At 38.6% G+C, this 24,242-nt stretch overlaps 1 protein-coding gene across 1 annotated transcript in view; it reads left to right on the forward strand.

The window, feature by feature from the left end:
* Positions 1–24,242, forward strand: part of LOC121961901 (phospholipid-transporting ATPase ABCA1-like) — a 172,168-nt gene that overhangs the window by 14,218 nt on the left and 133,708 nt on the right. The window contains exons 7-13 of the mRNA XM_042512000.1: positions 336–422; positions 545–719; positions 11,422–11,561; positions 12,246–12,362; positions 17,852–18,049; positions 21,427–21,632; positions 22,895–23,071. Coding sequence (XP_042367934.1) covers positions 336–422; positions 545–719; positions 11,422–11,561; positions 12,246–12,362; positions 17,852–18,049; positions 21,427–21,632; positions 22,895–23,071 — 1,100 coding nt within the window. The remainder of the gene's footprint in view (positions 1–335; positions 423–544; positions 720–11,421; positions 11,562–12,245; positions 12,363–17,851; positions 18,050–21,426; positions 21,633–22,894; positions 23,072–24,242) is intronic.

A 24,242-nucleotide genomic window follows, 5' to 3' on the forward strand; every position in this document is an offset into this window, starting at 1 on the left:
CATTTACAGGTCAAGATGCACAAATGAGTGTGTGTGTATTGGCATCATTTAGTTTCTTTAGTGGAAAGGGGGATATAAAAAGGCATTTTTTTAGCTGAGGTGTGGACACCACAGGTCTTCTCATAAAATCTGTGGATATGAATAAATGTGGAAATGACAAATATAACTGCAGCCACTGACTATGCAGCACAGTATTGTATCTTTCATGACATTGTTTTTTTTATAAAGAGAGAACTTTGAAAAGATTTGAAAAAATTCAAAACGGCAAAGTTTTGGCCATTCGCGTGATTGCCACAGTATTGTTCTGTAAACCAACTGTATTTAACCTCCTTTAGGTGCCTTCAGCTTTGGATCTGAATGTAACAGACACAGCAACCCTGATGAGGAAAACCACTCGAGATGCATTGCCAGTGATTGAGGGGGTAAGTGTTGCTAATTTGTAAGGGACACGAGACAGGAAACCACATCCATACTCTTTGATAAGGTTATTTTGTTGCGATTTTAAAAAAATCCCACTCTCCCACTCTCCCATTCTTGTTTCCAGATAGCCAGGTTGCAGAGCTCAGTGAACTTTAAGGCTGCTACTTCATTGGATTTCCAAGAGGACATGTTTGGCAGTATCAGTATGCTACTGTGTGGAGAGCAGCCTGACAACAGTTCAAGCTCACCTAGACAGATGAGGAACAAGAAGTCAGTCTTCATCAGGGGCAACAGTTCTGGTAAGCCTCCTTTTTAAAGCAAAGTCTTCACACAGTTCTTTGTGTCTCAATCATGGATCTACACTCTACCTTTGCAGAACTGTATGTAGTCACACTAGGTAGGAAATCTTTTTCTACAAACCAGTGATGCGCAGTATCACAGAACATGGCAACAGATTTTTGGAAACTTTGAGCCATAGGCTTACAGCATAACTGGGTTATATTTTGAAAAAAGGGAAGGACTGGGATTTATGTTGGATCAGTAGGTGGCAGAGGATGGTAATGAATCATGACGAATCAGATCAAATCAAAGTTTTTCTCCCCTTCAAAATAAGTTGTTGTCAGAGTGGTGTTTGACAACTTTACAGGGAAAACAGTGAGTCACTGTTGCCCATGGTGATCAGTCCAGCAAAGAAGCTTTGGTCTTTTGGGATTAGTTTAGTTGTTTAGTAGGTGTGTAAATTGATATTGTACTGTTTCTTTGGCCTGCTGGTATCTTAAAAGCCCTTTTTACACATATATTCTGCATTGGCGCTGCAGCAAAGACCTTTTGCATGCCGCTTTTGCTGTATTGTATGGAACCAACCAACACCAGTATAATGCCGCTCCAGTGCATTATTTGATATAGCAGGCCGACATTACAGAAACACAGACTGTGCTCTCTAAACAATAACAATGGCATAACATGGCAATAAAAAAAAAAAAAAATAGATCGCAGGCAAAGCTACAGAAACTATTAAGCTGAAACATGTTTGTTTCAGCTTAATAGTCTATTTATTTTCGCCAATATTAAATAAATGAAATTTTATGATTGTTGGTGTTCTATTTGTTCTCTGTTCTGTGATGTTTTTGCACTGTTACTACCTCCAATGCTGGCTTAAAGGCGCGACAACTCTGCCCCTCCATTTGACAATTGTACATTTTAAACAGAACGCAGAGGTGAAATAAAGGCATGACATTTCCGTCTTTGACAGGCAGCCTAAAAGGGGATCAATCCAGCCACAATTAGTTTCAATTCTATTCAATTCAGGGGCCCGCGACTGATGTGAAACCATATCGGTAGATATCCTCATTGTCTTTTTCTTGGCTGCTTACCACTGTCTCCCTGGTGCAAAGCTGCTTGTGTTATTTGAATGTTTAGGAAGGAAATGTTTTTGGAAGAAGCTAGGGGGATTTCAAAATATCTTAACGATAGTGATATGTGTCAATGTTTTTACTTTGCAGTGGTAATATTTGATCATTGATTTTTGAATTGATATATAGATCCAGATTTTTACAGCCCTGTTGTTTTATGGACATTGACATGTATTATAGCAAGTATTTTGCACAGATTTAACATAACCCCCCTAAATTCCCTGTAGTTAAAATGTGCATGTGAGTGAAAAAAAATACAGTGGTGCACAGTGCAGTAAACTGTGCGGGATGCACAGGATGTAACTACTTTTGCACAGGCAGGGACAGCCACCTGTGGCACAGTTGGCACCTGTGCCAGAGCTGAAAACTGGGTTGGATTAGGAATACATTATCAGCAGCTGTGTCAGGGGCTGGCATCAATCGTAGCCAATCAAATCAGCTCTCCTCATTCCATTTAAAAGCTGTGCAGTCACTCCCCACCCTGACATAATGATGCTTTCTTAATGGAGAGGAAAGTCCAGAGCAACTTATCCCTAGTGGAAATTGATGTTGTTGTCTGGGTGCTGCACTCACAAGGTGCAAATATATAACATCCTAAATAAGAACATATGGCAACCCAAACTTCTGGCAGAGGACAGATGGTGTCACTAAAACACTTTTTTGAGTTCTAAACTGGTATTCAGCAAGGAAATACACCCATGGCAGCCATATTGTCATGTACTCAAATTCCCCCGAGGCTGTATTGATTTCAGTGAACCGGGCTTAGTTTGTAAGAATTCTGGATAAAGGGCAGTCCTGATGGAGCTCAGCAATGTCTGTTAAAATGTCCTGGAGCTCTGTAAAATGCTGGTTCCAGTGCATCCCCAAGATGCTATTGTCTTCCATACCCCTGATCAACAGGGTGCAGAGGATATCCCACAGCTGTAGCCATCCAAGGATTGTGTGCTTTGCAAAAGCCTGGTGCAACTTGTGAAAGATTTTCATCAGGTCACCACATTGAAAAAACCTGTGGTGTATTCACCCTGCTTTGAAAGTGTGGACCGCACCACCCACCTGCGGTATGGTTGTAAGTGAATGAGCGTCCTCATGGCTGCAAGGATTCAATTAATAAAACAAGTGAGATTCAACAAGCATTTGTGGATGGCAGATGGAGTCGAGTACTGATATGAATCACCCTTTGATCTAACCAAGTACACACTGCATCAAAGTGTTTTTCTGCTGCGTAGATTTGTCTAGTGGTTAAGAACTCTCTATCAAGCTATAATACGCACACTGTACATATACATAAAATATGATTGGGATTTATGTGAGTCAGATCTTCAAGAGATAAAATGTTACTTTTTGACCATAGTGCTTGTAGTATAAGTTCTTGGTAAGTCAGGTATAGTACATGCTTACCACTGTCATCAACATTAGAAACAGCGTTTCCCCACTACTGTTACTACTGTTGTAGTCAGAGGCGATGAGGCATTCCCAAACTACTGGATGATTCTTCACAAAAGATTAAGGATGATCTTTTCAAAGGCAGTGTTTCATTTGATCAATCATCTTACTTGGTACAGGAGGCATAGTTGTGTTGTTCTTTACACAAGTGTTGTCTAACAAACCTCACTGAGCTCCCATGTAAATCAAATTTGTGTTACAGTTAGGACTTTGATAGTAACAGTGGAAAGAGATGCCTGTACAGCAGTAAGTGTTACTCTGGATTTTCTTCACCCAGTTGAAGCATTTTGAAGTTGTTCAATGGATTGAAAGTGTGAAGATGACCTCTTATAAACAGACTGGCAGCAGTCTGAAATTCTCTATATTTGTAGAATATGTTTTTTACTTTCATCTCCCAGACTTGAAAAGCCCACGGGAATATTCCACACCTGAAAGTTTAAAATGAGTCCTGACCGTGTATCTGATCTTGATGAATTATAGACCCTCTAAGACTTTTTATCATTTGCACCTGTTTAAGTGCAGCTGATTCTATTTTTAGTTATTAAAGGGATGGTAACTTTTTCCACATGGGGATAAGCACTTTTGTTTGTTGTAGCTGCATAAGTAATTTCAAAGTAAAGTTGTCTGTCCTAATTCAACAAATATAATGTTATTGTCATTATATTCTTACATGAGTTACTTGAATTAGTTCTCTTGAAACCTCTCTCATATTCTTGACTGAAAAGAGTACAATGAAAATGAAACCCCAATGCAGTAAACATTAAAAGACATAAATATATTGTCAAATGTATGGCATAATAGGTACATATTTAGATGACAAGGTTGTGTGTGTGCAAGATTTAGGGGGATCTAGTGACATCTAGTTGTGAGGATTTCAGACTGCAACTATCTGAAACTTCTTCCATGTGCCACAAGTTATTACCGCGATCCGGATTATTCACAGAGGTCTCTATGTCTCTGAAACAGACCGAATCAGCAACTTACACCCCTGAAACTCTGAATAAAGCAGTTTCAAGTCACAAATCAGTGTTTCTCGAAAGCTGTTTGGCTTTTCACAGAGGCGCTGCTAACTATGGTGACTGACCACAAAGCACAAATGTCCCTATCTAGAGCCAGTGTTTGGTTTGTCTATCATTGGCTACAGTAGAAACATGGGGGTGGAACATGGACAAAAACACAAGACTTTTTATTTCCAGGTGATTATACACTATAGAAAACATACTTATTATATTATACTCCATTTCTGCCAACACATTCCCCTAAATCCTACACGCTGGACCTATAAATATACTGAAGGACTTGTCAGTACATGTTAGTACTTTGCTGTACTTATACTTGATGCACGAGGTAATTGTTAAAAACAATGTTAAAATATTTGACAAAAGAAAATTCTTACCAAAAATATTCTAAGCATGTTTCCTACTATTGCTGTGCAAAGAAATCACTGTTTGTCACTAAATTAAAATGAAAGAAGTAAATAAAAGTTGCATAACCATTGCAGGTGGTGGAGGGGACAGCTTTGAAAATCACTCAGTGTGTTTGTTCCATAAAATCCTTGAGAATTAGATCTTCGTAACTTCTTGCAGTGTCGCGCTCATTAGAGACCATGCATTCCTGTTTCATTAAATGGCTTTTCTTTGGAGACAACTGCACAAAATTAGATTTTAATAAGAAGCCTCTATTCCCTGGAAATAAAGTAACACTGCAAAGTGGAATTGCATGCTTGTGCCAGTGCAAATTAGCAAAAACATTGTTTCATCCATACAAAATAAGCACTAACATCTCTGTTAGCATGCTAATAGCTTTTTTGGATTTGCCGTAGCATTTCATTCTGTTGGTCTATGTACACTTAAATGAATCTGGAATATGCAGCGTGTCTGCATAATGGCCAATTACAACTCCTTTATATGTGTAAAAGTACACTCAAAGGAATAGTGGGATAGCAACAATAAAGGCCAACCCTGATGTTTTGTTAATAGCTCAGCAATGTTCCCTTCCCAATTAATTGTTGACAGCAAAGGAAAACGCCTGAGTCATATTTTAGAATACTCGGGGTGCTAACTATTCTTCCATAACAGTAATTTTATGTTGTTGCCATTTTTTAGATTTGCCCAGTAGATTAGCACAAATAAGAAATGATTACATGGGTCTTTGATGTCACATAGAAAAAGAAACAGGCAAACAGTTAAAGCACTCCAGCCATGCTTGTAAAGCTGGTATTTTGACTCAACCTCATACCGTTTTCAAAGTGAAACTTTGACTGTATTTTCTGCAGACTCTCGATTCAAATGTGAGTATTTTTTGTGTACGCACAGGAAACATCCACCTTTCAAATGAACATGTCTTCTTTTGATCCATCAAAATAAGCTTTTCTCTTTCGTTTAGCATTCCTCTTTTTTACCAGTATGATTTTCACTGACATTGCTTATAACATTTCCTAATTATCTCAAGACTTGTGCTGTCATCCTCTAAGTATTTGCCCATGGGCACCTCTTTGAATAATTAGTAATTGGTACCCTTTATTTCTAGTTTTAAGCACATCCTTTTAATATATACTGGAGCCAGTGAAGGCAGAATACCTGACTATCTGGAGTGAGAGAGGCTCGTTTTACTGAATGTCAAAGCGGTCTCTCTCTGTCTCTTGTGAGAGAGTGACTTCAATGACATTTATTTAAGCTTATTTGACTTTTTTGTTGGAATGCTGCAAGACGGCACTTGATTTGTACTGTTTGTAAGAAATCTCTGCTGCTTGATTGATGCATGGGATAGTTCACTATAGACTGGCATGTCATATTCGATGTATGTGTATTGCTGAGTGTGCACATGCTTGTGTGGCTCCGATTGTGCATTGCATGAAATGCCTGAAATATGAGTAATGTGAACCCAGAGTAATATCCTTTTTTGTGTGTGCGCGCACATGTGCACATGTGATTGCATGTATGAGACAGTGTGCATGTAGTGCTTGTGTTGGTAGTGTGTATATGGCACTGTCTCGCTGTAGCGCAGAATTGAGCCCATCTCCAGGGTGCAACTCAAATTGATTAAATTTGCCAGGTAAGTTGAGGGGCTGACTTGAGGCTCCAAGCAATTATTTGACTGTAGCTAAACCCGGTGTAAAGAACAGATTCTCTTGTTCTTTCATACTGCTTCTTTGTTCAAAAAAGAAAGGAAAAAAAAAGGACAGCTCTGTCGTCCAAAAGAACTACACAGCTCACAGCTCTGGAGAGTATCTTAACATCTGTAATATGATGGTCCCTTTAGCACACATAATATCGAAAACAATCAAATATTTGAGTGATATATATTTGTCACTGCCCCATACTCATGCTGTTTTGTTGACTAGAATGATTTATTCTATATGTCTTGTGATTGGCCCGATCATGTTGGTCAAGGTCCTCTGTTTGTTTGCTAGTTTAGTAGTTTATATATTTATTTATCCTTTCTGAATCTCTCTTTGTGTCTGTGGCAACTGTCAGACAAATACAACCACAACAAAAAAGAAATACAATTAAAGACAAACATTGATTAACAAAGTGCTTCACAACAACGTCACCAACAATCGAGAATTAAATACAACAAAATGTCGTGAAAAACACCTCTTATCACCCAAATCTGTTTTCTGAACCTATACTCGAAGGTTTGAAGGATCTCTTGGTATGGTTCGTTTGCAAAGGTGGCACTCTTTGCCTCCGTCCTGATGGTAAGAACTGATAATCACCATAAAGAAGGTGTGATAAATCAGGCTTTCCCCACCACTCACAAAGCAGTGTCACATGGTCTCATTGTTGACCCACAATATTTCTCAACATATTCACAATCTTGTCAAGCATTTGTATTGCTTTCTTTTCTCATAATCACTTTAATAATACAAGTTTTATCAAATACAGCAGCATGCTGTACACACAGAAGTGTATTGCAGACACATTGAACTCATGTGAAGTGCTAAAACATGTAAGCACATTTTGGCAAGGTTAGTGCATACCATAGATTTAGATCTATGTAACATTGTAGTACATCGAGTGCCTTGGGCATTCTTCTAGGTTAGGTGATGAGACAGAGGTTGAAGTCACTCACAGGTTCAGTAGTTTATCGTAGTCGGTTTTAAAGTTGTTGTGTGAAATAGATTTGAATTTATTTCTCTTCATTGGTACACTGGCTGCAACAGGTTGTAACATTTTGGAGTTGTATATGCAGTGTACTCAACTGCAAAGACTGTCTAGCTCTTCGAAACACTGACCTAAAATATACCCTTTGGATTTTTATGTGTACATGCTGAAGATAGCCATGGCCTGAAGCAAGTCTCATTCTCGTGAACTTAATATCTAGAGAAAGCCTTGAGGGTATTTCTCCAAATTTGGCTCAAATATCCACTTTGACTAAAGGATAAACTTAGTTTGTGATCAAAAGCCAAGGTCAGTGTAAATAACTCGAGAATTCATATGCTGATCATGACAAAATTGAAGAGAAATGTCTAATAGAATAAAACCATGAAGTGGTGACATTTCATATCCAAAATGTCAACTTTGCTGTGAAATCATAATGCTATGCGAAAACACTTTTTTGCCATTATTCAACAGAAAAAAACTCAAACGGAGAAATTTGATCAGATACAAAATTGCTGACACTAATCGTAGGTGTCCACCTTGAAACTGTGCTTAATGTATATTTCTTCTGCACTGCTTAAAAATATGTAGCTTCTTTGCAGCAAAATTTGAAGCACTATCAAGTGTCATGGCTACATATGAGTCTGGACACACGTGGATGTAATCTGTAACTGCAATTTGACTGGTTTGGGGAGGCATACAACTGCAATGCAGTAATTCTAGTTTTTGTAAACAAATAAGTAAAAAGATGAATAAATTCAGTCTATCTTGCCAAAACCCAATGTGTGTATTTTTGAGGTCTTGCAAGGCTGATATCTTCTGCATTGTTAACATCCATGTTTGCTAGTCAGATGTCTTCGTCTTCGCTTATTTTCTTGGCGCATTTTCTCGCTTTGTTGCAGATTACTGCCACTGTCATAGAAATAGCATCAAACTGTAACTCGTCAAAACGTTTCTCCCTTTATTCTGTCGTGGTCAAAAACTCTTCAAGGTACCTTTTTAAAGTGGATATGAGTTCTTAACAAGTTAATTAAAGAGTCGTTTTTCCTTTTCGGATTGAAGGATTTGTCCAGGCTCTGAAGCAATGAGCGTCTTATATTTCACCAGGAAAAAAGCAGGGACTTAAGAGACGCTGTATGGACAGGACTTTGTGTGACTGAAATAAATAAATGTTTTTTTATTTTTCAGCTCTTTAATCATTTTGTGACCCCTTCAGTTTATCTTGGCACCCCATTGTCGGGGCAGACCTCCAGATTTGGAACCACTGCTTTAAGACTATTCCGCCCTCTTGTGTTCAGCCTCTTTCAGTCACCTGATCAGCCCACTTTAGCTTGTCAATCCTTTAGAAATCTAAACCATTTTGTCTTTTATGAGAGGTCTACTTTTTTCATAGGTACAAAAATTCTTGCAATTTAGAGACCTTTTTTTTAACAGCGGAAAGCTAGTGAGCTGTGTATCACACAGATTTTCTTTCAAGTGTTTTGCTTGCAGGAAGTGGCATCTGTGCTGTCTTTGGAGGGAACAGCTGGCCAGACTCAGACTAAGGGGTGGCCATTAGCTGCCCGCACACAGACCTCCCAGGAGCACCTGGTAAAGATGGCCAGGAGGCAGAAAGGCTAACATTTAATTGCACTGAAAATGGCCGCTAAAATCTCCCTGATGGGGGAAATGGTCACCCTGGTGAGATGAGAATGAGAGGACTGTGGTAGTGGTCTTGACAGGGGAAACACGAACTTGGAGAAGTCACGCATGTAACGACAGGTGTCTGAACAAAAGGGATAGTCAGCAACAGATCAAAAGCGCACACAGTTATATTGACTGACAGACGACACACCCAACTGATCAATTCTCTGATGAACTACCACACTGCAAGAATCACATATTCAGTCTCAATAAGGAGCAGGCATGAGCCAAGCTACCTCAGGCTCCATTCCTTGCAGCGCAGGTCCTCGTGTAACCTATTCAGCACTCTCCCAACCTGGCAATATTCACGTTGGCAGATAAGTTAAATTAGTAATGATCGCACCGCTGCTGAGCATATTGACTTTTTCCCTCTGCTCCATAGAAGCTTTTCTTTATACACTCAGGTCTGAACTCTTGACTTGTGTTTTTCTCTACATGTGTGTATGTTTTTTAAAAGTAATAATCTCAAACTTTTTGTACCAACATCCACTTTTCAACTTTGTGGCCGCTGATGCATAATTAAGAACCAGTAACTGACACAATATTCACTTCATGAGAGCTTTTTATTCTATTAACTTAAGGAGGACATTCAGGAAAAAGTCTTGCTAATGTCTGTAAGAAGAAACTATTGTGTGCTTAAACAGACATAATTAACCTTTCTTATCAACAACAAACTATATGAAAACAGAATTATACAGTTATATAATAGCTCACAGTTTTAACTTTAGGTGCACTTTGGGATTTTGTTTTTTGTATTCAAGCATGTCTGTTTGATGCTATTAGGACAGTATGAACCCAAAATGTCTGCAGTTGACATTAGTGCATTTTTACAAACAAAACCTTGTGTTTTTGTTTTCTGTTTTAGTTGATTTTGGTGGTTTTGTATGTGTTGAGTTACAGTGTCAGCAATGTCTTCAAAAATATTTCCAAATTCCTCAAATTTAATTAAAACACCAATTTATCCATAATGAGGAAAATGATATTAAACTTTATTTATGTAGCTCTTAACAAATTTCAAAGAACTATAAACTGACTTTAAACTGAATAACATGTAGGCAAATGAATATACAAATTACAAAGTGAAACATTAAAAACACAGAACACCCGGAGGAAAAACACATCTTTTAGAAATAAAAGAAAATATCAAATAGAGTTCAGCCGTAAAACCAGAACAAACATGAACTATTCACAAAGGCTGTCTAATGAGTAATGCTTTTAGAAGAAAAAACAGTTCAGATGTTGAACTCATGTTTAAAATCATTATCAGTTTGCTAGAACTCTAATACGAGTTTATAAAACTAGTAATTTCATGGCTTTCCTAACAATATGCTACAATAAATCAACACTTTCTACTTCTAAATGTTGGAGAGTAATTCAGTGTCAGAAGCTGCTGTCAGTCCTGTTTAGTCAAAGAACTTGTTGAACTGTTACAAAGTTATAATTGCACAAACAAACATTAACACTCACTTCTCACAGTGGCAGCAGAATGGATCAAGAATCATTAATCAAGACTGTACAAAAAGGAGTTATTAGTAAAAGTTAAGTTAAAAAATGATCTAAAGCTCTGAACAACATATTCATTTCAGGCTTTAAAGGACATTTAGGTACGCTCTACATATTCCTGATTTAAGCTTGACCCAATCCCACTTTAATAACCACCTATTCCGACTATAAATACAGATAATTTAGTTTTTTGAACAGACACAAATAATAGTGTACTCGCTCATCTCCACTTTCCATTGATTTCATTTATTTTGAATGTTACTGGTACTGTGTATTCCATCAGCATAGCATGTAGTTTTTATGCGTCAATCTTATGTTTATTTCATTTTCTTTCAATAGATATATATGTATATATTAGATTTTCTTACTTCTGTTTGTATAATGTGATTTTCTCAACATTTGTCAAAAAAACATACAGAGTTTGATTTAAGAAAAAATTGTATTCAAATATTATTTAACATGCCATATTTTATCTAAGATACAGGAGAGATATCTAAATTATTCAAACCAAATATGTCTGCTTTAGTGATACATATGAAATTAAATGGTGAAGACTAATTCTTAATTTTATGATGTGTTCATATTTGCTCACTCTGTGTTGAGAAAAAAGTATTGCGAGGGTTGTTTTACTAGCCACATATGAATTTCAAGCTCATGTGCAATATTTATCATGTTTGCTTCTTGGATGCTGCAATTTCTATGATTTGGTACAGATCAAAAGGCTTGTTTCTCCTCTTCTCTCCTGTCCCAAGAAAGAGCAGACGTAAAGTATAAAGACAGGGTTTGGAAAATTCCATATTTTCTTGGTCTTGCCTTGACTTTCCCTGTCTTCTCCCCTCTCTACTTCTCCTCCATAGATGCTTTTTGTCAGACTCTTGTCGACTCCCTGGAGGGAACACCTGGTCTGCGCTACATTTGGAGCACATTCAAGCCGTTATTGAAAGGGAAGGTCCTCTACACACCTGATACACCCGCTGTTCGCCTCATGGTGAAAGAGGTAAGAAAGCTCTAACATATTTACATGCACACTGACTTTTCATGCACTTCAGAAGTGGCTGAATATCTAGCTCATATCGCTGTATGATATGAGAAAGTTTAGAGAGAGAGAAAACATTTTTTGGGGGTTTGTGGATATGTCTGAAGAAGCCTCCAGTGGGGGAGTGGATGTTGCACAAAGTTACCACCTGGGGTAGAAAATAAAAATAATACAATAGTTAGTCAGGAGGACTGTTCATAGAACGTGGTGGATGTTATGCATTTTCATGACATGACATTTCTCCAAGATATTAGCATCATTCTGATAACTGCATGAGCAAAACAAACAACAGGCAGGCAGTGAGGATTTTGCATTGAGAATACATAATGAGTATGAGCAAAAATGTGCCGACTTCACAGCGTGCGGCCCGGTGCTGGCGCAGGGGGCCCTTTTCACACCAGACATAGTCAGATTGTTTACAAGTCAATGTTCAGGGGTAAATAACCCCATTTACATTCATCACCATGGGGGGTGGCGGTGTTACAATGTGATGAGTTCCTCCAGGGATTAGCGGAAATGTGCAGATGTGGAGTTCTTTCATGTCTGGATTGGCTCAGGGCGAGGAGAAGAGGCTCAGTGGATATGCTTTCAGTCAGGGGAAGGTGAGATAACTATATTGTTAAATATTATTTTTCTTTGTTTCAGGCAAATGCCACATTCTACACTTTGGCTATACTTAAAGAGCTTGCTGATTCATGGGAGAAACTTGGGCCACGTGTCTGGGATTTCCTTCAAAGTAGCCCTCAAGTCAATGCATTACGGGTAAGCTAAGAAGCACTACAACAAAATAACCTGACTCACTGTTGCCAACATTTTTTTTTTTTTCATTATTTTTCTTTTTTAGGTTTTCAGAAAAGTTCAATATCTAGTTCCTTTTTTAAAAAAGTTACTTTTTGGGCATCTTTGCCTTGTAAATGATAGGACCGCTGTTTAGTTAATTTATTCAAATGAAACATGAAATATAAGGTCAGATTTCACCTACAGTGCTTTTGGCTTCAGTTGCATGGTTTCAAAAAACAATAGCGTAGCATAAAAACTAAACAGGCTGTCGTGAGGAAGGAAGGTAAGCACGTAATGTAAGCATGATACAGCACGATACAGCACGATACAACGATATCTATACATGACCCGCGATAATACGGTTGTGAATATGAATAATGAGGAAGTACTCAACGAGCTTTTCATTGGTTATTTCTCAAAGTGCACCGCTGATCTGTAAGTGGTTTATTTATTTGACGTGACAGGGCTCTATTTTAACTGAGGCAGTATGGACAGAGAATGTCTGATATAATGCAATGCGACACGATAGTCTGACTACTGTATCCAGTTAGGACACAGTGTTATCAGCGCACAGTCAAGGCAGAACTCATCATTTCAGTTCCTATATGACAGAAAAATCCAGAAATCACTTATTTGCTTCCCCACCCCCACCCCAACCCCCTTAAAAAAAAATAAATCACTTGGATGATTGATCAGTGACTCATTACACCTTTATTTCTTCACTTCTTCACTAAACCTCATTTACAATAGTCATAAAACAAGCTCAATCATGGTGTCAGAAAATGCTGCAACTATTTAATACATACATTTTGTGTGAGAAATATACATCAGCTTCTTTCAAGTCCTGGTATTTTTCTGTTAAATCAGTAAAAAATGAAATTGTGAGCCTTATATATACTGCAGGTGAGAATATACATGCCGTGTATATCAATTTGTTGCACCTTCTGTTAGATATGGAAACCGAGGGAGGAAAGTAATTATGGATAAGTGCAGGATAATTTTCATCCTGGCAGAAAGGATTATCTATAGAAGTAGAGGACATGGACTCTTCGCTGCCACTTCTCTCCCTCCCTCTTTCCTCTCTCTCTCTTTGCCTCTCGCTGTATTTCCTTGACACTGACATTACTCCAGTGTCACTCCAAATGAGCTTATAGGCAGCTGGAGGGAAGCAGACGTTGGGAGCTCCATATAGCCAGGGTATTCATTACCCTAGCCCTAACCTTTACACAAATGGGCCGGCAATCCTCCTTTGTCTTCATTTTCTCCCAGCCCGGCTCTCCCTCTCCCCACATCTCGCTGCGAAGCTGGTGGCTTTGGAGTTTTGTCATCTCCAGAGGTTCCTCAAGGTCGCAGACATGTTTTACAGTGATGCACCAATTACCATCCACAACACAACCACATTCGTGATAGAAGATCTAGAGTCTAGAGGTAGAGAGAAGGACATACTGCACAGAGATGGCTTGCAAAAAAAAGTGGTTGAAATTATGTTTGACACAACTACCCATGGCTTTACATGATGTTTACACATTATAGTTGAAATTCTTATGATAGCTCTCGTGGTTGATTTGGCAACAACCGCAGTTGTTACCATAGTAACAACAAGTGAAGGTCCTTGAAAGCCAGTACCACGACTTCACTGGAAATAAAGTACAGGGCAGCCAAAGAGATTCACCTTGTTCAAATACAGAATCAATAAAGAATCTGGCTTTGTCCATCGTGCCATTAGCAATATGATTTCATGCTGCACTCGGTCCAAGTAGTCTTCCCCACAAAACAGCACGGAACAGTAAAGTCGGTTACCTTTCGGAGAAGTTGAAGAATGAATCTCTTGATTTAACGGCAAACGATGATTTGTTCCTCTTGTTCCATTGGCCTCTATAATAACTGTGCTACTGTCTCAGTGAACGATTGCAATTAGAGTAACAGTGGTGACAAATGCGCTGCTTAAATGATTTTAAGGCTCATATAAACCCTGTTTATGTATGAAAATAGATCCGTTTATTCAACTGTCACTACCCACATAATTCCATGCATCCTTCATGTTGGTATAGATATTTTCACTACATGGCAATAGAGGGCAGAGTCAAAAGTTTCTAACAACAACAAACATGGCAACTCTGGAGAAGGTCATAATGTACTTTTTAACAGAGGCGACATTGCAGACTGGAGAGGCCATTAAATACATTGCAAGATGCAGAAAGATAATTCTTTTAATTATTTTACGTATTTGTTCCGTTCTACCATTTTTTAAAAAAATGTCGCCCACAAGCAGCAACCTCCAGTGCTGAAAAATTAAGCCCTCACAGAAGTACCAAACACTTCAGTTTCTTAAATGGTAACTTGAGGCTGACTCCAAAACAGTAAATCCCCATAGCCGCCCATCTCAAAATGCCAAACTTCACAGCAGAAATAAATATGTTTACAGCCTGGTATAAAAAAACGGGTTTGGTCTCTATAGATGAATTTTTACATACCAGTTTACATTTTATTAAAGTGTGAAGTTGTGCATAATTGTAAGGCATGGCTTCTGAAGTGACAGGCTGTCTGCAAGACATTGCTACAGTCTATGAGTAAGAGCCACCCACTCATACATATGATCACTACTAGCCTCAACATCCAAGATGTGCGCCCCCCCAAAAGATTCAAGGATTTTCAGGATTCTTTAATGTCATTCAAGCCATGCCATACATGAAAAATTAAGTACTCAGGTCTGGGTGATCATCGAATAATAACATTATAAAAAATAAAACACTGGGTTATCAAATATTTAAATAAATGCATAAAAAGATAAATACATAAAGTGAGCTTTGAAGTATGTAAACCATAAAATCTTAAAAACTGAGAAGCATTTATCAAAGCGTCCTGAGAAATATAAAATGTAGAAAATAATATAGTACGTGATATTAGATATAATTACAATATCAAAATCACAATAAAAGTCCCTATTAAAGTAGCAGCAGTTCAGCATGAAAAAATTGTCAGTCTTAAAAAATAAATAAACAATACAGTTCTGAAACTGAACAAAGCAAAACAGTAAACAGTCAGGCTTTTATAAATACATTTTAAATAACACTAGTTACATGCATGGTTCCTCGAGTGTTTAAAGTAGCTTGAATCTAGTCTACAAATGGCAGACTTCACCACTAACAACAAAAACTAGGATAAAGAGAGGTAGTTACTGAATCTTACAGGACCTACAGTCTTTCCAGAATCAACCTTTATATTCTTAACATTAAATTCGATAGTTTTCAATTGAGCAAATGTCAAGATGTGTATAAATCATGTAACCTGTCACCTACATAAACATTTTAAAACATGGAAAAGATTTGATTGAGTTTTCATTTGCCATTTGCTGCAAGGATCTGACCTTTTATGGAGGCAAGCAAATACATTTCTCTTCCTCACTGGAGGATGCTCCTCTCATGACAAACACTTGACACATGCAGTTGTAGTCGGATGAAGATTTCAAATACTGAGCCGGTCGAACAGTCATGGTCAATTTGCCAGCAGCATTCTGCTACAACTATTTCAGAATGACTTACAGACTTGAAGATACGCACATTTCTGATTGGTCGTGTCCTTAATGTAGCACCCACTAAGATGGATGTACTGATTTTTTTAAAAGGTCACATGCGCCATAGAGATTTCTTAATTTGACACTTTGTCCCAAGGTTAAGCAGAATATCATCAGAAGTGTTGACACTGAAATGCCACTGAGCACACTGGCCAGAATATATCTGAATCTCAACACAGTATAGAGGCTCAACTCTCAGCTGACATGCCGCGCCCTTTCCTCCCCGAAAGTCAGACTCCACATGGTCCACCTATAAATGTGCATCATATACATTCAACAGCAGGAGTGAGTAGTTTGGAGGGTTTGTTTTGACCTAAAATGGTTGATTTATTTAAATAACTTATCTCAGTGGTGTCAGGTTCCTTTTCTCTGTGTGCATGACAGATAAATTATCCCTGTTCTGTTTAGTTTAAGTTTATGTGGTAACACTGTCATTACAAAAACAATGTCATATTAATAATTGGGCATTAATTTTACAGCAGATTGAAACTCTGAGCAAACTAGGTGGGAGTGAGGGGAATGGCTGTGGCTACTAAATAGAGGGCAACACATTAAAGCCAATAGCTGGGAGTAAAATCATCTTATTATGTGAGAGCTATTGTCTCAAGAGCTTAGATCAGTTTATTTCTGGCAACAAAAATACATATACCTATTCATGTATTGTACATGCAGTGTGTGGGGTGTAAGTACTTACAGCAAGGTTACATTTGCTCACAGATAAGCTTATCAATTTCAATAATTAATGTATTATTAGAACAATCGCAGCTTGATCCATGACCTGACTAAAAGAGGCTTCACATACATGTTTGTTATCATGTTAACAGCAGGCAGGCAGTTCAAGAGAAGGAGGATTAATATTTGCTTCTGTTTTTTGTGCACTTGTATTTTGTTTATTTGCTCTTAAGTATGTGTCCTTGTGTGTACTTTTAATATGCACTCATTTTCACGCTCAGGTCCTTAATGTGTGTTCATGTAATTGTGCACATGCTGTGTGTGTATTGTACATTCTTATTGCATGCTGTTTGTGAGCATTCTTGGCTAGGAGAATGGTTCCTAGAGCCTGAAGTACAACTGTACCATCTATCTTAGAGAAATATTTAGCTGCTGGAAAGATGGTGTTTTATAAAACTATGTCTATGCAGTAGAAAGATGCAAATACTTAAGATTGTTTACGATTGATGCCTCATGAAAAGAACTCCGCAGAGAAAAAGTGCTGTGGCATTTGCTTTTGTTCAAGAGGTAGAAAAGCTACAGCTACCAGAATGTACCTAAAGCTCCTGATTCACATGTTATCAGTCCTGCTTGGTTTTACCATTTTATCTCAGTTTTTCAGCCTTTGGTATTTACAGTAGAGGAGACAGTATGGCGCCCACTTCTTGTTCACAAAATCTCTACAGTTTGATTGGAGTGTTGTCTGAGATTGAGAGAATACAATACACTTCTGCACTGTTTTGTTCATTGTGGCTGCAGCCATACAAAAAAATGTGGAAGTCCAGTCGGTTCTGTAGCTCCAGCAACAGCCCTAGAGCTAGAAAAAGTGACATCCGGATGAGGGCGAAGGATTTGGGCAGGGAGATACTGGTGCTGTCATAATAGAGGGAAGTTTACCACAGTTCATTTGCACATACTATACAATGCAAAGCTGTTTTGAAAATCTGAAAAGTATCCCATTAACTCTTCTAATTAATGGTGTAGAAGAAGGAATGACACTGCCACCAAACCACAAAGCTGACGTCCTGCTTTCCTTTATGAGGAAATGCTTAATGAGAAACTTGTGGTTTGAAACACCTTGGTCCTCATTCAGATTCCATTGCATTCATGCCACATTTATGCTAAACCCCTCAATAGCCACCAGAATAACTATAATTCAACCCAACTCCTTCCTTTTTGAAACCAGGCTTTGCTGGCAAATCCATGGTTTGCTGCTGCGCTTAACCAGCGCCTCAACGGCACAGGATGGACAGCCGAGCTACTGGCTAACTTCCTGTACAACGGGCCTCCTGAGGATCGTCCACCTGGCATGCCTCCCCGAGACTGGCGGGATGCTTACAACACCACCACTGAAATTCTGAAGCTTCTCTCTGACTTCCTTTCCGTATGTATTTGTTTTGTCTGTGTTTTTTCATGAAATGCATAGCACCTCACGAACCTGGCTTCCAGCTCACTCATGCACAGGAGGGTTGTGTGGCTTCTTTGGTAAAGTGAGTGAGTGATTTGAAAAGATGGGCTGGTCTCTGACATTTCAGGTTTTATAAAATATAATTCTCACCGGTGAGGAAATACATATTTTTTTTTCTGCCCTCCACTGTTTTAGGTTAGTTTCTCCCTTCTGTGTTATTTATCTGGTTCACCTTATATTACCTGTGTGATTTCTTTGGTTGGAGTTGGCCTTAAAACAAGTGCAGTATAACCTTTAAAGTGCTCAAACACAACTGTCTTTTGGTAAAAATAAGTTGTTAATTTCTAATGTATCAGCTCTCTTTTCTGGGTTGCTGGTATGCTAAAAACATGACCCAGATGAGCTCAGCCATGCCGAGGCAGTGCAGCCTCACACATTAAATATAGATTACAATTTATTTTACAGCGTCAGTGGTAATTTCCCATTCGGGTATGTAAACATTTGCAGTGTCAGCTATTCAATTACCACACATAACTTTAACTTACAAACTTCAGACAATGATCTAGCAAAAGTCCTGTATTGTTAACATGATTGCTGCACTTTAATTTACTCCTGTATCTTTTTGTTCACATCTGTGAGCAGAGTGCTTTGCATCTAAGACACAATGTGTCCATGCCAAGCACAGTGCATTATGTTTCTTAGTGCTTTAGCTGCTGTGTCTGTGCTCTGCAGCTGTTCAAACCAAAATCAAGACTTTTCCACGACATGTAGGTTTGTTTTTGGTTTTTTTGATCTTCTAAGTGCTATCAGCTTTTGTGTTTTTTGGAGAACAAGTGAAAAAGGCTTTGGTCTTTTATTCATTAAAGCTGAATGTCCTTAACTTAGCACACCGTGTCACACACACACACATTCACAAGAAGTTCTGTCACTACATCACTTCCATAATAATCATGAAAAAACATTGTTATGGGCTTGACTATGGTATATCTGTTATGGCATCACACGTCTCGAAGTAGGAACACACACACAAGGTTGACACTGACATATTGATCAGTGGCACAGTTTGCAGCAAAACCCTTCTTACTTTGTGTGTGATCAAACAACTGCGCAAAGCCCACCCTTCCTGTCAGTGTACCACACACACACACACACACACACACACACTGCCACACTGACATACACGCACACATGCTGCCACACTGACATACACACAATGTCAATCCACAGGCAGGGGCTGTGAGATGGCAGGTCGGGCCCTTGGGGTTTGCCATATATGGCCAATGAAATTCTGACATAATGCAATTTATTTCCTACCTTTACTTTGGTGTCCTCTTGTCTGGGTGAACACATCTATAGGGAAATAGAGAGCTTCTTTTAGTTTAGGGCTGTATAGTTTATGGTCAAGTGCAATAGCCATGAGGCAAATAAATGAATATAGAAATGCAAATTAGGCCCTCCATGAAACATTATATAATATTTACTGCTGGTTAGAAAAGGAAGATGAAAAAAGTTTATCATACAGACATAATGCACAACAATCCCTCTTTATAGCTAAATTATTTCTTTAGCATGCATGGATAAAAATGTACTGTATCTGTGACTGCACAATATTTTACACTTGATATCTTTTTGATAGTATGTGCTCACAAATGAGTAATTTGTATCTTTGAAATCATAATCTGTCCTAGCAAATTAATAACTCAAGATCAACCCTCAACAGTCTTTGGTCATTTAAAAATTGTCGTGGCTTCTCACATTGGTGACACCGCCAGTGAAAACACTGAAGAATCAGGCTGCATCTCTCTAATAGCACAGGCCCAAATTAGGGCCACAAATTGCTGCTGCCCTACTTCATTTATTAACTGCCCCACAATTCAATAGGAACAGTGTCCAAATGATGGAATTTATGGAAAATGAATAAGAATAGCAATAGTCATGTAAACTGCAGGTCATTATAAAGGTGTTCATATCAGCAGTGCCATTGCATCACCTAATAATCCTGGGAACAACACTTCATTACTAATTTCAGGTGACACTTGTGTGTTTCTTATAGTGTTACCATACTGCAGTTAAGCAATTCTTTGCCTAAGAATTGAGGACACTTGAATAATTTCTTCTGTAAGGACGAATCTATGTTCTGTTTGAGCTATTACTGATTAACTTTTCAACTTGAGCAGATAAAGTTGATTTGTCATGTGTGTAGTAAATCATCAGTAATCACCACACTGTTGCCACACTATTAAACAGTGAAAACAGATATATTTTGAAAAGGCTTGCAAGAGTTTTGTAATTACCCAGCTGGCACTGGATGTCAATATGACATCTGAAAGATGTTGGACTCTTAAGATTTTTGGTTGTAATGAACATGAGGTTGACAATCTTTTAAATGTCTAACATTAGAATTTAATTTGGGGATTTCAGGACATTTTTAGGAATTTAAGATGTTTCTAGGGTCTTAGGACTTTCCAGGAGTGTAGGACATTTCGAGGACTTTAGGAGGTTCCTAGGCTTGTAGGAAATTTCTAGGATTTTTAGAACATTTATAGGATTTTAGGACACTGCTGGGATTTTTGGAAATATTAGGATTTTAGGACATTTCCAGGATTGTAGGGTGCTTCTGGGATTTTTGGACATTAAGGGCTTAGCTAGGACCTCTGTCAGGGAAGTTCTCCACTGACACTTTTTTTTGATAAACAAGCTTTATTTGTATGCACTCTAGTGCTTTTTTCATACTAGAAGTACAAAGACAGTCCCCACTGTGAATCTGTTTATTGTTATTGTATTTAAGTTGAGTATCACTGATACAGATTTCATGTATTTTACTCAGCACTTGCCCAAACTTTGGGCTCATATAACCATTTCACTGTAGTGATATCCTCACTAGCTTGTACAGAACAAATGCTGTTGCTATGATTTTGTTTTGTTTGCCACCATAGCTTGATATAGAATACAGACTAGAGAATCCTGGGGGAGAAATGATAAAACTATTGCAGCACTGAGATGTGTGGACAGCTGTCAGGTGTGACTGCCTCCCAGGATGGCTAGCTCATTATCGTTCCATGAAACAGGGGGACAAGGCTACAGAACTGGGAGTGCTAGCGAGGCTGTATCTCATTTGCTTGTCTCTGCTGAAGCCCAAAACATTTCCCACCCCCTGGCAGCTCCAGATAATTTGGAACGACACTGTGCGGTTTAGTCAATAGCTGAGTGATACTTTTCGCTAAATATCCATCTGCCATTCTGTCAGCGAGTTCATGCATGCCCCTGTTTTGTGGATACTAAAGATTCAGATAAAACATGACTATAGAAAAGTAACTCTTTTTTTTTTGTGATACCTCTGTGTTTGTTGACAGTGTTTAGAATTGAATAAGTTCGAGGCAGCCTCCACTGAAAGCCACCTTGTGAGCAAAGCACTGGAGCTTCTGGAGAATGATACGTACTGGGCCGGTGTCGTCTTTGAAAACCTCGAGCCAAACTCCAGCGACCTCCCTCCCTATGTCAAATACAAAATTCGCATGGACATCGATGAGGTAGAGCGTACCAACAAAGTGAAAGACAGGTATGTGACACAGCTATGCCTCTCTTTTTAATACATATATGGAACGCCTGTCACACCTATTGAAATACATTTTCTTACTGAAAACTGGAGCCTTTTTTTTTCTTTTTGACTTTCCTATGTAACATATAGCTTTTGTGAAATGCATACTTAACAGGAAATGTCAGCTACTGTAGCAACAGTATCGCCAGCAACAATGAAAGTGAAAGCCAACATGTTTACAATGATAATTGGTTTTCAATCGACCAATCTCTGTAAGTAAAATATAAAAATCTATGAGTCTATACACTGTTTTTTAGGAAAGTCCTGCACAGTATACCTTTAATGAATAATATGACATTTCTGAAAATGTACCTGTTTTCTTTCTTGCTGAGAGATACACAGATTCTCATTCAAATTTGAACGTTGAAATGAACGATTTTGTGAACTTGATATCTCGCGAATGCTTAGAGGGAATTTTCTCAAATTTGGCACGAATATCCACGCAGATTCAACAATGAAGTGATTCGATTTTGGTCATCATAGGTGAAGGGCAAGGTCAATGTGACCTCGCCTGTCTTTTTCTTGTGAATACAATATCTCAATAATACCCTGAGAGCATTTTTTTCTCTCAAATTTGGCACAAATGCCCACCTGGACTCAACAATGAACTGATTGTAATTAGGTGGTCAAAGGTCAAGGTCACTGTGACTTTGCATCCATCTCATTTCTAAATGTGATATCTCAAGAAGATCTTGAGGGAATTCCCTCAAATTCTAGTTTCTTTTTTAAACCAGTGGACGCAGCTAGGCTAGCCATAGTTATATCAACTAACAGTCCTTTCTCTAGCTTGAAGGCTAGCTCTTTCCAAGGGTAAAGAAATTGCCAGCCAGCACTATTAAGCTTTGGCCAGAGTCAAGCTAGCTGTCTTCACGTCTAATTTTCACTTTTCATACTAAGCTCCCCTGCTGGCCTTAGTTTATTTTTTACCGACTAACATAAGAGTGGTATCTTTCTTCTCCTCTTACTCTCTGCAAGAGAGCTGAAAAAGCATTCCCAAAATGTCAAAGTAGTCCTTTAAACCCAAAGATGAAGAACATGCTGGATTTTTATTGTGCGTTCTATTAACTGAAAGATCAGCTCTTTTTTTTTTCTTTCAAAGTTTACTGTGCAAAAATATGACCTCTATAAACAGTCATGATACACCGACAGTATTTCTGACTATCCCGGTCGTAGTTTACCTGCCCTTTTTTAAGACAGATCACTGTGTGTCTGCTTTTAATAAGGTTATGGTCTCCCGGGGCCCGAGACAACCCCTTTAACGACCTGCGCTATATCTGGGGAGGCTTCGCCTACCTGCAGGATATGATGGACCACGGCATTATACGAGTGCAGACGTCAAAGACTCAACCCCTCGGTGTTTTTGCCCAGCAAATGCCATACCCTTGCTACGTGGATGACGTGTGAGTACAAAAGCTTTTATCTGTCAGCCTTGTGATTAGAGGAAGAGGGAGGAGGTATTACAGCAATAAAATTCTGCTCACTCTCAGGAGTTGCCACTCACTGCCAGTGCGTAGTTGAGTTATGGTCTTATCAGTCACTTAGGGTTGTGGCTGTGGAGGCTTCAAGATGCTTCTCCTTATTTGTCTAACTTACCCTTTCTTTAATATCTGTTGCTCTTCTGCTAGTGTTTTATGCTATCTCAGAGATGAGGGGGCAAAGGCAGGGAACTCTGCTGATAATGTCAGAGTTAAAAGTCAGTAATAAAGCTGTAACATCCCTGAGGAGACATTTAATCATGAATTGAGGGTCAGCAAGGGAAAATAAATGAATGAAGGCAGCAGGAGGGAATGAGTGGGCCAAAACTATTGATTTTTGTCAAACCACAGGAAATTCCTAAATAGTTGATGGATGCTGAATTATTTAAGCAGCCACCATGGGTCCCTTCCTTGTATTTCCGAGGCATTTCACTCTCAACAAAGCGAGCACACCACGTCTCACATAGCTCCAACATGTGCATAGATTGATAACAGGCCCCCATCTGTGTTCTGTATGTATGCATTGATATCACCGGCTTCTATCATGTTAGATCAGTCACCTAGGGACAGAAATGATGCGGTATCACTCTTAATCTTCCACAGCCAAGATTTCCTCCGAGTCTTGGAAATTACTCCCATCCACACAGCATTATGATCTCCATTAATAAAGCAAAAGCCCAGTGATGCCATCAAGAGAAGAGATAATTACCAGGGAGATTTAAGTCCAACAACACAATATGCCCATTTCAGTAGACACAAAATACTCCCCCCACCATTGAAAAACACAGTTCCAGATATTAGGGATTTAATTTGAAAATATTATGTGTTTTGGATAACATGGAATTTATAGATAAGCAAGCATCAGTGGGTGTTTGTATGAACACGTTTAAAGAAGCCAAAGCAAGAGGAAGCATTGAAATTATGACTTCATATTGAAGATGTATTTGGATTGCCACTGTCTACACGTTTTGAAAAATGATGCCCTATTCTGCATCGCGTTTGCCTTGGAGACATGGGAAACATCAGTTTCTGAAAACCATATTGAAAGTAATGGCTTTATTGATGTTTCATCATTAGGGTGTTTCTATTGGTGCTT

Source organism: Plectropomus leopardus, chromosome 23 (genome assembly GCF_008729295.1).
Source record: "Plectropomus leopardus isolate mb chromosome 23, YSFRI_Pleo_2.0, whole genome shotgun sequence".
NCBI classification, from domain to species: Eukaryota; Metazoa; Chordata; class Actinopteri; order Perciformes; family Serranidae; genus Plectropomus; species Plectropomus leopardus.